General features: G+C 40.9%; 1 protein-coding gene across 7 annotated transcripts in view; it reads right to left on the reverse strand.

The window, feature by feature from the left end:
• LOC136857908 (WD repeat-containing protein 44) overlaps nucleotides 1–16,584 on the reverse strand; it is a 233,949-nt gene that overhangs the window by 217,050 nt on the left and 315 nt on the right. For 6 of the 7 annotated variants that reach the window (XM_067136972.2, XM_067136971.2, XM_067136970.2 and 3 more), the window contains exon 2: nucleotides 16,378–16,525. In XM_067136972.2, the coding sequence (XP_066993073.2) occupies nucleotides 16,378–16,525 (148 nt within the window). The remainder of the gene's footprint in view (nucleotides 1–16,377; nucleotides 16,526–16,584) is intronic. The other variant, XM_067136967.2, reaches the window with a different exon arrangement.

The following is a 16,584-nucleotide window of genomic DNA, read 5'->3' on the forward strand; positions in this document are numbered from 1 at the left end:
TAGAAAGCTGAGTTCACTGTAGTCCCGGTAGGTACGAATTCATGGTGGACAATGCTTCTGATGTCAAAGAAGACAATGAGCATGGTTTTGATCCTGGACTTGCTCATGCGTGCCTTCTTGGGATGGGGCGACGATGGGGTGTGCCACTCTGAACTTTGCCTTTTGTCTCAGGATCGTACTAAAAAATCCATGACTCATCACCAGTGATAACCGAGTTAAAAAAATTAGGATCATTTTCACACATTTCCAACATTTCTTGGCACCAAAGCACTCGCATGTTCTTTTGTTCGTCAGTTAACACTTTTGGGACCAGTTTGGCACACACCTTTCTCATGTTCAAATCTTCAGTCACAATGCAGAAAATGGTTGTTTTTGCCATGTTTAGAGTTTGTGCTATCAACTGAAGGCTCAGCCGTCTGTCAGAGTTCAAACAATCGTGCACACGTGTCACATTTTCGTTGACTCATGAGGTCGATGGCCGTCCACTGCGAGGTTCGTCAGTGATCTCCTCTCGGCCCTCTATGAACGACTTGTGCCATCAGAAAACTTGTGATTTGGACAAGCAATCAGTCCCAAAGGCCTGCTGAAGTAATGGAAACGTTTCGGTGGCGGTCTTTCCAAGTTTTTAACGCAAAATTTGATAGCGTACCGTTGCTCCACAGAACGATCCATTGTGTCGTGTTACATGAGCTTAAAACGGGCTTGACGGAAACGCACGTCTTGACTCTCCGGCAGCTTGCTGCCGAATGAGACAAAGAGTGTTTGAAGCTAACACCCCCCTCCACCTAGCCCAGCAGGTTAGAACACGCTGCGATGTACAGTTGCGTCAGAAAAAAATTGGTCGCATTACTTATGGAACGCATGTTGTATAAACACTATGAGGACACTGGTGCACAAAATAGAAACACACAATTCATCTTGAGGTTTAGTTTTTGTGAACTGTCCATTGAACAAGCATAGAACTACACAGATTGAACTGTTTTTGACTAGCATAGAATCCCATCAGACACACACAGACAAAGTGTTAAACCGAGGATCATGGATGGTATATTAAACAGTGACTCAAATTATGACAGGCAGGATGTCCAACCTTACCAAACCATGTTCTGGATTATTCCTATAAAAATTTATTGAATTTGTCCTCGTGCGATTTTGCAATTTTTGTTGAATATTATGTTGCTGAAAGGAAGGTGGATAGGATACATGGTCTCCTTTTTATAGGAGGAAAGTGTCGTGGTAATGAAACACGTGATTAGGGTTTCACATACTTTTTAGTTTCACAAATTTATGTTGGTAGCAATTCAGTCACACATGACAGTGACATATCTCATGGTTAATACAAATTACTTCGAAATGACAGCTGTCTTACTGGTAATGTACTATGAATTAGTATAGCCTATATATGTCTTCTAAATCTTCAAATGTCAACTGACATGTCAGTCACAAGGAGAAGCTAATGGACTACAGACTTACAGATTGCTGGTTCAAATTGACCTGCCGCCAGGAATTTATAACAGGGAAGTTAAATTTGTATAACATGCAAATATAAGATATAAGATATAAATGTAAGACAGGTTAAGAGGAGACTGGTGGAGAATAGGCAGAAGAAGAAGAGTAGAGGGATAAACGTAAAGTAAAACTGTTAACTAATTTTAGTTTCTCCCCACCCAAAAGCCCTACTACCCACACAGCTCCTGCAAGAATGACATCACAGACGTGCTGGCGCACACTGGCCTTGTTCCGTAACACTGTTTGTTTTGTCTAGTGAGAGAGTTTGCTCTGTAGCTCGGCTGTCTCCATTTGATTAGGTTGTGGGCCATGTTGAGAGTAGTTCACATCACCATGTTGTCAAGTAGCATATCAGTTTATTGTTGCTGAAGTCCTTCCTTGGGGTTCTTTCTGATGACATTCAGTGTGTAGTCCAGTTTAGCAAACATTTAGTGTCTACTTGCAACACTCATCCAAACATCATAGTCTGCTCTCGCGCATTTTGTTTTTGATCGGTAGTGAATTTTTTCTTAACGCCTACAGTAGAAACATGATCCACCCTAGTGACGTATCTGATAGTCCTTTCATCAATGATGCTCAGCTGATGTTCTGCATCTTTCATATCTGGCCAACATTCTAAACCGTACAGAATGACAGGATGGCAGATGTAATAGAATTTCAATTGGTTTTCATTCAGTGTTCTCAGCTATTCCAGCCATCGTCCACCTCTTCATCCAGGTTTCATTAACCTCTTTGGAAGGGTAACCATTGTCAGCAATCCAAGATCCATGTCACTCATACCAAGTCCCAGTGGCCGAGCTGGATAGTTTCAATTTCTTGTGAATCTGATGTATATCTATTTTTCTTTTTGTTCAGCATAGGCCAAATTCGACAAATGATAGTTCCATTCTTGGCTTAGGTGTGGGAGATCAAGTTTGTTGTGGCTACCATGAAATCATCAGTGAAGATACCAGTGGAAGTATACTGTAACAGTGTCATAAGGATAAACAGTAGTGGTGATAGGGTGAAATTCTAGTAGATGTTGATTGTTACACTAAAGTTATCAAATGCTGTTGCAGCAACTTGTACGTAGCTTGTTGGAACTACATAAACCACCAGCACTCAACTAACAAAGAACTCTAAGGCAAAAGGTGGTTTAACCCTCCAAGTGGCAAATGCCTGATATCAGGCGTTTTGACATGCTCTTTATTTTATTTCATTTCGGTAATCGAATTATTATTTATCGAAATGTGCTAATTACGAATCAATCGAAGAAGAAATGTTCGATCATAATCATGAATTAGTTTGTATAATAGCATGTTACACTAATCTAGTGTAAATCGTTGTCAAAGTAGCGTCAAAATCCTGCTGTCTTGTGCTAGCTACTACATACTCAGTGGCCGGCCACAACGTATGTCTCAGCTGAGCCAGCTATATTTAGTCACCAGTTTTCCTTCTGATATCAATCTGAAGTGTTGATATGCACTCATGTCAGCAATACTGAATCATTTCCTCCCAGGAACAGTGAATAAATCTTCAAAGGGATGTCTCACATTGTTTTAGATACAAAACTTGAACCTAGGCAAACCGTTTACTTTAGACAAGGTGACGTTCTACTGGTTGCTTATAAAGAGAAGAAAACATGGAAACCAGTTTGTCTCACAAATGGGTGTCATGCTGAGGACAATGTTGTAAGGAGTCGAAGGGTTGAAACCACTACTGATTCGTAAGTACAATATCTTCATGGGAGGTGTAAATAATAAAGATAAGTGCATTTACCATGCCACTTGTTCGAGACTGACCAGAAGTACTGGAAGCAAATTTTCTCAAATCTTCTAGATATGACATTATTTGATGCATACATCCTGTACATAAAGAACACTGATAAGCCTTTAGACTTCATGGTCAGTATAGTTAGGGGATTGCTAAATGAACAGTTCCCTATTCCAGTTGTGAGGCCAACAAGTCATGCAGGAGGCCCCTCTCATGCTCTCGAAAAATTGCCACAGAATAACAATCGCCTATGTGTTGTGTACTTGCAAGAAAAGAAGGAGTCTATAATCTGGTGCACAGGATGTAATGGTGGTATTCACCAGGGGTGTTATCATAAACTAGTGCACTTTTGGAGGCCTGACAATCGTGAAGTAAAGAGAAAGACCCACCCGAGTGACTGAGTGAAATGTACAAGTGGTAGCATACAATTGTTGTATACAGTGTTGTATATTTTTTCCAGCTAAGAACAGTATTATAAACTATATACTGGTACGCAACTATTTACTATGAACTGGTGCTCCTTTTGTATATGTCATTTTTTTAAATTTACCTAAACATAAACAAATTATGCATAGCAAAACTTTTGCAAAAATAAATAATATAAACAAATTCAATATTTTTTTTTGTCTTACACTTTTTGGATGATAAATAACAACTTTAGTATCATCATCTTATTCCTTGTACTTTTGAGGATAAAAGGGTGTGCTGTTTATGTATGTATAACATGTCAACGATTTTTAACACAATTTATACTAAGAGTCTGCAGCATCGGTAAAATAAATGACCACCACTTCAAGGGTTAAAACAAAAAATAGGACTTCTAAATCTTCAAATGTCAAGTGACATGTCAGTCAAGAGGAGAAGCCATTATTCGCGAAACTTTTAGTGATACTTCTTTTAATGGGGGTGAGGAGTAAGGAGGGAGCTATCCCGGTTCCGGTAATACTGCCAACTGAATGGAAACAAAATCTGAATTGAATCGATAGTACAGTACGGTCGATCAATAGGAATTTCCTAAACCTTTATTATCTTAAGCCAACAACTGTATCAAACACACATTATATAACATTTCTCGATGCGAATCTTGTTCCTAGCATGAATTCTATATTTTGGCTTTGTGTGTAAACAACAACAGTACCAGTACATAAAGTGTAGGCCTACGCCAGATGTCCTATGGTGATTCATAGTTTGTGTTCAAAGGTTGCCAATACAAATCTCAAAGATTGCCTAGGCCTACCGATTCAGCACTAGCGAGTCCAGGTATCACTAAAAGTTTTGCGAGTAATAATGGACTACAGACTTAGAGATTGCTGGTTCAAATCGACTCACCGCCAGGAATTTATAACAGGCAAATTAAATTTGTATAACATGCAAATATAAGATATAAATGTAAGGATAAGACGAGACCAGTGGAGAATAGACGGCAGAAGAAGAAGAGTAGAGTAACAAAAGTAAAGTAGAATTGTTCCCTAATTTAATTCTTAATAATTTAATTTCACCGACTGAGGTGATCAAGATCTTTGATCTTTCTCAATGTCCAGAAAATGACACGAAACCCCCTCGTGTGTGCTTCTACAATTGTAGGGGGCTAACCTTGGTTACCCTCTTCAATTGAAGATCCTCTTCGCGGTGAGGGGGACTAGTAACTCCTTTCTTGCGATGCCGAATGGAGCCCTATTGGGTAACCGTTCGGCATACAAGGAGGAGGAAGCTAAAGCACCGCCCAACCCTAAGGTGTAACGCGACCCGTGCCGATGGGGTGCATGGCACATGGGAGATGTGTCTGGAACGGAGCCTTCGAGATACTTGGCGCCCTCTCGAAGTAAGTAGCCTTACCCAGGTATGCGGGGCTCTGCCTGGGCGGACATATATTTCCCTAGCTACTCGTGGGACCTACATGAGTTCCGTAGCCACCCATAAACCGGAGAGCTCTTCTGGGGCCTCCGAGAGAAATACCAGCACAACAACAACCGAAGGGGACTCTTCGGAGATACCCTCGGACAGTTCGACTTCGACAGTTAGAGGGCTCACACAAGAGGTGGGCAATCTACAGGTCCAGAATAAGAAGAAGAAACAGCGCTCTGGCGCTGAAAAGAGGAGATACGAGAAGGCCTTAAAGGCCCGGGAGCAGGCCTAACTCCTGGGGCTGAGGGGACTTCTACTACCACAACAGCGACAACAGTGGAGGGATCCAATGGGCACAAGAGGCGGGACCCTGAAAAGGGCTCTGCTCCTAGGGCACAGAGGACCCCACCCACCAAGATGCCAGCGGGGAAACGACTTCTGTCGGGGGCAACCCCAGAAGAAGATCGGCAGACCCGCAAGAGACCCAAGGTGGAGTACGCCAGGATAGCTAAAGCTGGGATCAGGATGGCCATAGTACCTGTGGGATATCCTGACCAGCAGCTATCCAAGAAACAGGTGGAAGCTGTGGAAGAGGCTATCACCAATCTGATAGACAAGCTTCTGGAGAAGGGGCCCATTAAGCCTCAGTTCCTGGACTGCTATCTGTCAAGGGGTGCGGCCGTCATCATAGCGGAGAACAATGAAACTGTAGCATGGCTTTCTAGTCTTGTTACAGGTATACAACCGTGGGAAGGAGCCAGGCTCACAATTGTGGGCATGGACAAACTCCTTTCCTACAAGAGAGTCATGGTCTGGATACCAGGACAACCAAAGGACAATAACGTCCTTTTGGGAAGAATGGCACGCCAGAACCATGGCTTAAATCCCGCCAGCTGGAGGGTCTACGACCGCAAGGAGGAGGAGAGAGGTGTCCGCCTTGTGGTCAGCATGGACTCCAGGGATGTGGAGAAAGTGGTGGGGAAGAAGATCTTCTGCGGGGTGCATGTGGCTACCTTCACCTTAGTGGAGGGCAAACGTGACAAGCAGAGGACCAACCCCACCACAGATAAAACTGAGACCAGCAGGGGCGAAGAGCTGGAGCCCGGACAGGAACCGGGGCCAGCCAAGCCCCAGGATCCATCGCAGGAGACGGAGCTGCAAGTTCCGGAAACCGCATAAGGTAAAGTATTCTATGAAAGTAAAGAATGATTACTTTCATACAAGCAAATATACAACATTTTATAGCGGCCTCTAGGGTACTTAATAGAAGTATCCAGAAAGGCGGGTTTTCGGTCGCCCTGATACAAGAACCCTGGCTTAGACAGGGACATATCATGGGACTAAAATGTGCAGGTTTCACTCTATTCAGTGGAATAGCAGAGGAGAAGCCTAGAGCATGTATACTAGTTAAGGATCATAACGCTTGGGCTATACCGGGTTTCATTACTAGAGACCTAGTAGCAGTCCTAATGAGATATGAAGAGGGCGGACAGCCAAGAGACTTGGTTGTCTGTTCTGCATATTTCCCAGGAGACTCTGAATCTCCACCCCCGCCGGAGGAGTTCAAGAGACTGGTGATATACTGTAGGAAACAAGGATTAAACCTCGTAGTAGGATGTGATGCCAATGCTCATCATAGCATTTGGGGAAGTAAAAATACAAACCGAAGGGGAGAGCACCTCATAGAATTTCTATGTACAACTGATCTTGAGATCACGAATATTGGTGATACCCCTACCTTCATTAATAATAGGAGCGAAGGGATCATAGATCTTACCCTGGGTTCCATGGGAATCATGCAGGAATTTAAAGACTGGAAGGTCTCTTTGGAGCCTTCCTTGTCAGATCATAGACACATTGTGTTTTATATAGAGGGCTCCATCGAGATCCCGTCTTACAGAAACCCTAGACGAACCGATTGGATATCTTTTAGGGAGGACGTGAGGAGGGGACTGGAGGGAGGACCCTCAAACATAATTAAAAACAAAGAGGAGCTGGAGCTCAGTGTGAGTTTTCTCACACGGACACTGGTTACCTCTTATGAATTAAACTGCCCTATTGTTAAGGCAAAAAGAGTAACAGGAAGCTTCAAGTGGAATAGTTATCTTGAACACCTGAGGAGAAATACACGAAGGCTCTGGAATAAATACAGGGAACTTCAGGATCAAGAAAGCCTAGATTCTTACAAAGAATCACAAAGAAAGTACAAGTCAGAAGTCAAAAAGGCTTCTAGGATATCTTGGAGACAATTTTGTGACTCCATTGATTGTCAACATGAAGCGGCAAGGCTTCATAAAATTTTAACCTTGGATAGAAGGGCAAGGCTGGGCTCACTGGAGACTCCTTCTGGTGGATACACATCCACAGAGGGGGAGACCCTGAGCTTATTGCTTGATGCCCACTTTCCAGGTTCGGTAATTACGAATAGTGAGGTAGAATCGAGCGGATCCTTCAGACCCGATAAAAGTGGCTGGAGGGAAGCCGCAGAGATTGTTACCCCAAGAAGGGTTAAGTGGGCATTAGAATCCTTTGCCCCTTACAAAAGCCCAGGTGTGGATGGGATCTTCCCGGCGCTTCTTCAGGAGGCGGGGGGGTCCTTATACCATACCTGGTCAGAATCTTTAGAGCCTGTCTCACTATGGGGTACGTGTACTCCTTGTGGCGTCAGGCGAAGGTGGTATTTATATACCTAAACCCGGAAGGTCTTCATATACTAGACCTAAGGATTATAGACCCATTAGTCTAAAGTCTTTTCTACTTAAGACCTTGGAAAGACTGGTGGATAGACATATCAGGGAGAAAGTATTAAGAGACTTTTCCCTGCATTCTCATCAACATGCATATCAACCAGGGAAGTCGGTTGAGACGGCACTACACCAGCTGGTTTCTAGGCTGGAGAGTGCCTTGGATCAGCAACAACTTGCTATGGTTGTATTCCTAGATATAGAAGGGGCCTTTAACTATACATCTTTGGGCTCCATAGAACATAGTCTAGAGAGAAGAGGAGTGAGCAGTATGCTCATAAAATGGATTATGGCCTCACTGCAGGGCCGTCAAGTTCTGTTTACTCTCAACGCTGTAATGTTGAGGGCTAATATCAAATCAAAATCTCTTTATTTGCAAATGAGGTGTCTACTTCGGTGGCAAATGGTACACTAAAATACATTATTGTCAAGCACTAAATATTAAATTAACAAGAGAAGAAAATTTTTCCTATAATACAATATTATACAATTTACGCTAACAATGTTTTCTATTAAACACACAGCTCATCCTTAATAAATTTATATTGTTTACAAAATTCTACTTATAATATCTCCTGTACTACTTACAAATATAGTCAACTGATATACAGTATGTGGAATTACTTCAAATGATACTATACAACTGGTATAACATTAATATTTACATTGCATTTATTTATTTACTTTTTTTTTTTTTTTTTTTACCCGTTCTGGATCCTAAGTAGCATAACGACCTGCTGCGTCTTAACCAGAGCCCCTTTTGCCACCACTTTTCAGAGTTCCTGAAGGGCCTTCACAGCTACTGTAGCGGTCCCAGGGCCCTCGAAGTCCCCACTGTACTTCACCCCTACAGGCAGTCCCCTACTTTGGCTGTCCAAACTCCTCAGACCAGGGGATGGAATTAATTTATTCACACACATTTTTTTTTTTTTTTTTTTTTTTACAATAACCTGCACTGGTCGAATGCCCTCTAACACTTCATTTATTTTCTCTGTTGCTGTTTATTCTCTTCTTGAATATCTGTACAGATTTTGGAAAAGGATCAAACACTACCCCTGGTAAACTGTTCCACTCCTTCACACCCTTCCCAATGAATGAAAATTTACCCCAATCGCTTCTGCTAAAATTCCTTCTAATTTTATATTTGTGGTCAGTCCTGCCGATATAATTATTTTCCAACTGAAGCCTCTCACGGATATCTCCCCATGCTTCTTCTCCTGTATATGCTCTATATAATCCTATAAGTCTAGTTTTCTCCCTTCTCTTACTTAAAGTTTCCCACCCAAGTTCCTTTAACATTTCTGATACACTACTCTTTCTCCTGAAATCCCCTGTTACAAATCTTGCTGCTTTCCTCTGCACACTATCTATTTCTTTTATTAGGTATTCTTGGTGAGGATCCCAAACACTGTTTGCATATTCCAATAATGGACGAACCATACTCAAGTAACTTTTTTCTTTTAATTCTTTGTTGCATCCTTTAAGTAGCCTCATTATGACATGTAATGATCTGTATGCTTTCCCAACAATGTCATCAATATGACCCTTCCAGTGCAAATTACTTTCAAATCTCACACCTAAGTATTTGCACTTGCCATCTTTTGGGATAACTACCTCATCCAAAGTATATTCAAATTCGGTTTTAAAGCTCCTGTTTGTAAAAGTTGTAACAGTTGATTTGCCTCCATTAACCTTCATATTATTTTCTTCAACCCATTGTTGGATTCTTTCAAGGTCCCTTTGTAATACTGAACAATCCTCAGTGTTGTTTATTTCCCTATAAACAATTATGTCATCTGCATACAATCTTATTTTTGATGTTATATTGTTCCCTAAATCATTTGCGTATATTAAGAAAAGTAACGGACCGATTATACTACCCTGTGCAATTCCCTTCCAAACTTTCTCTTCCTGAGATACATTATTTCCTACTTTGACTTTCTGAACCCTTGAATTTAGAAATGCTTTTATCCAACGTGTAACCCTTATGTCCAATCCTATTCCCTCCAATTTCTTTAATAATATTCCATGTTCCACTCTATCAAAGGCTTTGGAAAGATCTATGGCTATGCAATCTAACTGACCTCCTGAATCCAACTGATCTGATATGTCCTGCTGAAATCCCACCAGTTGTCCCTCACAAGAAAATTTCTTTCTAAATCCATACTGGCTCCTCATGAACCAATTTTTATCATCACATATCCCTCTGATGTACTTCGATATTAAACTCTCCAGAATTTTACAAACTATACTGGTCAGGCTGATTGGTCTGTAGTTCTCTGGTTTCCTTTTATCACCCTTTCCTTTATAAATTGGTATTATTATAGATTCCTTCCATTCCTTTGGTATTACACTATTATTTATGACATAGTCAAAGAGAAATTTTAAATAAGGCACTATGTACCACCCCATTGTCTTTAATACCTCCCCAGTAATTTGATCACTTCCTGCTGCTTTTCCTTGCTGAAGCAGTTGGATTTCTCTGAAAATATCTTCGTTTGTGAATGAGAAGCTTCTTGTTTCCCTCTGTCTCTCTCCCTCTCTATCTTCTGTTTCGGTTTCCAACTCTTGACAATCATCTACTGCATCTCTAAATTCCGTACTAAATAGGTTTGCTTTCTCAGTATCTGTTAAATAGTGTTCACCCCCTTCTCCCACCATATAGACAGGGGGTGTCCACAGGGAGGAGTATTATCACCAACATTATGGTGTCTGGTAGTGGACGAACTACTTACCAGGTTAAATGTTGGAGGAATATACGCCCAAGGCTATGCAGACGACATAAGCCTGATAGCGGTAGGAAATTTCCCCAGTACGGTTTCCGAACTCGTACAGAGCTCTCTACGTAGGGTGGAAAGATGGTGTCACGAGATAGACTTGTCGGTTAATCCCGATAAGACGGAGCTCGTGGTATTTACCAGGAGGAGGAGGCTAGACGGACTGTCAGAGCCTTTCCTATTTGGAAAAAAATTAGTTAAGACAACCTCGGTTAAGTACCTAGGGGTAATCCTTGAGGCAAGACTGAGTTGGAAGAAACATATAGATCATAAGGTGGATAAGGCTCGCAAGATTATGTGGGCCTGTCGCAGGGCCGTCGGGAAGACTTGGGGCCTAAGACCGAGGGTGGTCCAGTGGCTCTATATCTCCACTGTACGGCCCACGATCACCTATGCATCTATAGTCTGGTGGCCAGGCTCAGAGAGTAAAACTGTGAGCACCAAGTTAAACAGTGTCCAATGACTTGCGTGTCTACGAATAACAGGGGCACTGGATACTACACCATTATGTGCAATGGAGGCCATCCTAGGTTTTCCCCCCCTTACATTTATATGTTAAGGTAATAGCGGGAATGAGTGCCTATCGCCTTTGGTCACTCGGAGGATGGTCCTTCAAAAACCCGAATAGAGGTCATGCCTCTATTCTTACAAGGCTTCACCAGACTTGCCCTATGACAATGATGATCGGGGATCTGATGAAGCCTAGCTTTAATTTGAATTATAAATTTACAGTGGTGATACCCACAAGGGAGGAGTGGGCCGCGGACGCTGGGGCCCGTCTTAAGTCTGGGGGCTGTACATGGTACACAGATGGCTCGCGGACGGAGACGGGCACAGGCGCCGGGGTCTGGGGGCCTAAGACAAGGCTCTCCCTTCCTGTGGGTAAATATGCTACTGTTTTCCAGGCTGAAGTATATGCAATACTAGCCTGTGCTGTAAATATATGGAATATGCCTGGACACAGAAGACACATCACTATATGTAGTGATAGCCAAGCAGCGTTAAAAGCACTATGTGCAGTTAAAACAACATCAAAACTGGTATGGGAATGCCAAAGGATGTTAGATCAGCTGTGTGAGCTTAGCTCAGTTACCCTATTATGGGTTCCTGGGCACACAGGAATCAGTGGAAATGAAGAAGCTGACAAACTAGCGAAACAGGGCTCAATGGGTTCCTTCACAGGACCAGAGCCCTTCCTGGGAGTGTCACTCCGAAGTGTGAGACTGGCAATATCCCAATGGATAAACCAGTCTCACCTAGATATTTGGAAGAGGTTAACCATAGCAAGACAGGCACGTGAACTTATCAAAGGGCCTAGTCAAAGCTATAAAAAAGGTCCTAATGAATTTGAATAGGACCAGAATGAGAATGGTAGTTGGACTGTTAACAGGCCACAATACCTTACGGAGACACCTACACATCATGAAAATCACCCAGGATTCGATGTGTAGAAGATGCGGTAAGGAGGAGACCTCCGCGCATGTGTTATGGCAGTGCGAGGCTTTTGCAAGCACTAGACATCGATACCTGGGCTCACACTTTGTGAGCCTGGAGGACATCAGGAATGCCAAAATCCGGACACTGGTATCCTTTATAGGAGCACTAGGGCTGGACTAGGCAAACCCGTTCAAGGGGCACAAAGGGTCTCCATAGACCTACGTGTGGAGCTCTGCGAAAACAGGGCTCACCCATTTCTTATCTATCTATCTATCTAATGACACGAAAGAGTTTGGTCTACTCATGATTTCCCACATCAAGAATGCAGCATGTTGCCCAACAATGTTTCTATTATGCTATTTGCTTTACGTCGCACCAACACAGGTAGGTCTTATGGCGACGGTGGGATAGGAAAGGCCTAGGAATGGGAGGAAGCGGCCGTGGCCTTAATTAAGGTACAGCCCCAGCATTTGCCTAGTGCGAAAATGGGAAACCACGGAAAAATATCTTCAGGGCTGCCGACAGTGGGGTTCAAACCCACTATATCCCGGATGCAAGTTCACATTGCAAGTGATAAATATAATTATGGTTCCGTATTGAAGATACTATACTTGTAGGATGCTAATTAATTTATTAGGTGGTTAAATAATAAATTAATTAGCATTCTACATGCAAGCTCACAGCCACGCACCCCTAACCACATGGCCAACTCGCCCGGTCAACAATTTTTCACAAATCAAACTTGATTTTTAGTTATTCATCATCTTGCAAGTTCAGCTGCCAAGAAAGTACTAAGATCCTCATGAAGTGGCTAGAAGTCACATTTGGCAGTAATTCAAACACACAGTGGGATTTTGTTACTTATTGAACGTTGATATAGTACAACTCTGTTGACAGCTGGTTGGCATTCATCCCTCTTTAATGATCTAGTTAAATAGTAATGTTAACCAGCTTACTGTATCCCATCTTTAAGAGCACTACACTTTTTTGCCTCAAAGTCCTTTGACCAGTGGCTTTCCTGGTTTCATTCGTTTCAAAATAGAATACATTTCAGTGATGTTGATTTGTTTCTTTGATAGCAGTGATTAGGAACGGTGAGTGGGAGAATTCCTCTGCTAAGATGATCTCTTCATGACCATTTTCACATATTCTTCCAATTGACCATCACATTGCCCTTTGAATCACTGATGTCATAGAAACAATGGATACCTCCCATTTTGAGATATATTGATTTCATGAGTAATGGGTTCTAAGCAGATTTTGTTGTGATTGTGATTTTCAGCTCATCGAAATACTTTCTAGATGTTCTAAGATGATGGTGTTTCATTGTAGAGAATCCTATGGTACAGATCTTTCTTCTTGAATACTGAATCGAATCACTGACGTTACTGATGCATGGCCTTGTATCTCTGATGATCCACTGTTGCAAAAAGACAGGTGTAGCTTCATGAGTAACCTCTTTCGCTTCATTCAGCTTTCTTTAGTTATGGTAATGTGCGACTGTATTATTTGTGCTACACGTTCGGGTTTTGATGGCTTGGCCGGTTTAGAGTTCTGACTGTTTCGTACATAGCACAATTCTGCACCTAGCATGTCTTTGAAGTCTTGATACCTGAAATGGATACAATCCATCTGCATAGCCTCCATGTGTTCGTAGTATGTTATAAAATATAAAAGATTCCTTTTGAATCAAATAATGGTGATAAACACATCACGGGTTCCGATAATCTAGTATTTGCTGTCCGGTATATATCTCTCTCTGAATAATTCCCGCAATGGGCCAAATAATCTTTTTCTTGGGTCCTACTGTGTATCGCTGGCTGCGATGAGGGAGGTCTCTAAGGGCAATTGGTCGTTTTCCTGTTGATCTTTGTCAACGAGGCACCGTGGGTTTCGATCCTGATGGTATCCTTCCAATTTTGCTGAAATCTTTATGATTTATCATTTATCCTTTTTAATCACTCTTTCAATTGTACAGATATGTAGTTTTTTTTTTCCCTCTATTAGTTTTACATTGCATTGACTCAGACAGGTCTTATGGCGACAATAGGATAGGACTAGGACTGGGAAGGAAGCGGCTATGGCCGTAACTGAGGTACATTACCAGCAGAAATGTAGTTATACTGTTCACATTTTTAAGAGTGGCAACAAGTCTGATGTGCTAGAACTATAGACTGGTGTATAAATCGTCATTTAAATCAAAATAATTTTAATATCAATATATTATGAAGAAAAATACATTTTTATACTTCTATTGCAATCAAATGGCACGCTTTGCTTTATGCCACGTTCCTTAACATGTAATAATAATAATAATAATAATAATAATAATAATAATAATAATAATAATAATAATAATAATAATAATAATAATGTTATTTGCTTTATGTCCCACTACCTAACTACTTTTACAGTTTTCAGAGATGCCAAGGTGGCAGAATATAGTCTTGCATGAGTTCTCTGACGTGCCGGTAAATGTAACGACGCAAGGCTGAAGTATCTGAACACCTTCAAGTATCATGGGAGTGAGCCAAGATCGAACCTGCCAAGTTGGGGTCAGAAGGCCAGTGCCTCAACTATCTGAGCCACTCAAACTGACTAACATGTATAAATCTACCGATTTAAATGCAATACAAAAGTAAAGCAATGGAAGACGAACACTCAAGGTATTTATATCTACAGCTCCTGGTAAATTAAAAATATATGGTGTCTAGAACACTCTTTTGTCATGGTTTTCTTCATAACAGGACATAAACCATTAATATTCTACAATTCTTATCTCTGTCAATTTATGTTTATGATGTTCCACAAGGTCCACATCTTTCCTCACAAAAATGTATATTTTTATAAATGATGAGATCAAAGCTTTCTTTTGTAGGCCTATGCCACTTTTCTTTTGAGTTACTTAAGCTGACAACGCAAAGTAAGCACCCGTAATCATCTATAAGATCATCTTCGGGAATTTGATGATTGCTACTCTATAAATAGTCTCTACATCAACCAGGTGACATAAGCACAGAAACATAATAGCATTTTTGGCAAAGTTTCCTCAAAGAAATCAAAATTACTACAAAAAACAGTAATAATTTTAAAAAAAGCCTTATAAAGACTAGGCAGCATCACTCTATAGCAAAAAAATAAAATAAAAAAAGCACTACTCTGGTGCTAGGTCAGTGCTATTTTACCTTTTCCCATCATACAAATTGTATAGCAGCCTACTGTATACCATTGGAGTCCCTTTTGTAGGTCATTAATTGAAAGATTAGAAAAATGCAGCATAGTTTTTTATCTATGCTTCGATTCCACAAATCTACACACGATCAGGATCACTCAAAATGAATGTATGATATGAAATTTTTGTCCATGAGAAACTGGAGTAGGCCTACTAATTTTGACATTCACAATTATACTCATTAAATGAATTCCTCTGAACTTAAAGAAACAAAAAAAAACTACACTTTTATGCACCACATCATTTAATTCACAGTTGCCAGCTGTTAATAATACACCGCCACTCATCCTTCTTATGATATTAATGAAGGACAGTTCGAATTTGGTCAACTTATATCCCCGTAATGCTCATGCATATCTTAAAGCATGTAGGCCTACTGATCTCTTAGGAATACAACCCACAATTAATTAAAGTACAAAATCTATGTAATGATAACATTATGTAATATACGACAAAAGCTAGCAAGCTCGTACTTGCTGTGATCATAGCCACATGAACTCCTATTTTATATGTAATTCAAATTACATGGACATGCACTGGCCAGGATTCAAATTTGAACAGAGGCCGCCTTCAGTGTGCATAAAATGCAACTGTCTTAAACTGTGTAATTCTATTTATAGATAAGCATCGTTGAGTTAAATATGTGTAGATTATCTGAATGGTATTAAGGAGTTGCAGTACATGGCATCCATCACAGAATATGTTACAATAAGACACATGATTCGCAGGAGGATTGTATGTGTCGGCTGTGCAAGAATCGTTGTAATCGCTATCACCTTCAGGAATGTAGAAAAAGAGTGGTGTCCTTGAGCAAAATTTTGTAGTGACTAACACAGAGAACTACATATGGTATTCTAAGTGAACATTTATTCCAGGTATCTATGTATATAACTATCCCATGGCCATTGGCTGCATTAAATTAAATTATATGGCTTATGGAAGTCTCTTAACACTTTGATAAATCAGTATCACTATTTGCCTACGTGACATCACCGATATATTATATTATATGTGTCCTTAATACAGTGTCGACATTAATGGGGAGGGTTCACTATAGAAATAAATAACAGAATACACTTACAGTTTTGTCAACAACTTGACGGGTAGGTGAAACGTCGAATGAATTATCTTCGGATTCCTTCCTGTCTTCATGTTGATGTCTCCCTGTAAGATTATATCCGGAAACACTTTCAGAGGTTATTTCTTGATCTTTACAAGATTTGTTTCTCCTGCAATTACATAACCAAAAAAATTAAGGGATCATCTTAATAATATTCTCAAACATCAG

This window comes from Anabrus simplex, chromosome 1, assembly GCF_040414725.1.
Source record: "Anabrus simplex isolate iqAnaSimp1 chromosome 1, ASM4041472v1, whole genome shotgun sequence".
NCBI lineage: Eukaryota > Metazoa > Arthropoda > Insecta > Orthoptera > Tettigoniidae > Anabrus > Anabrus simplex.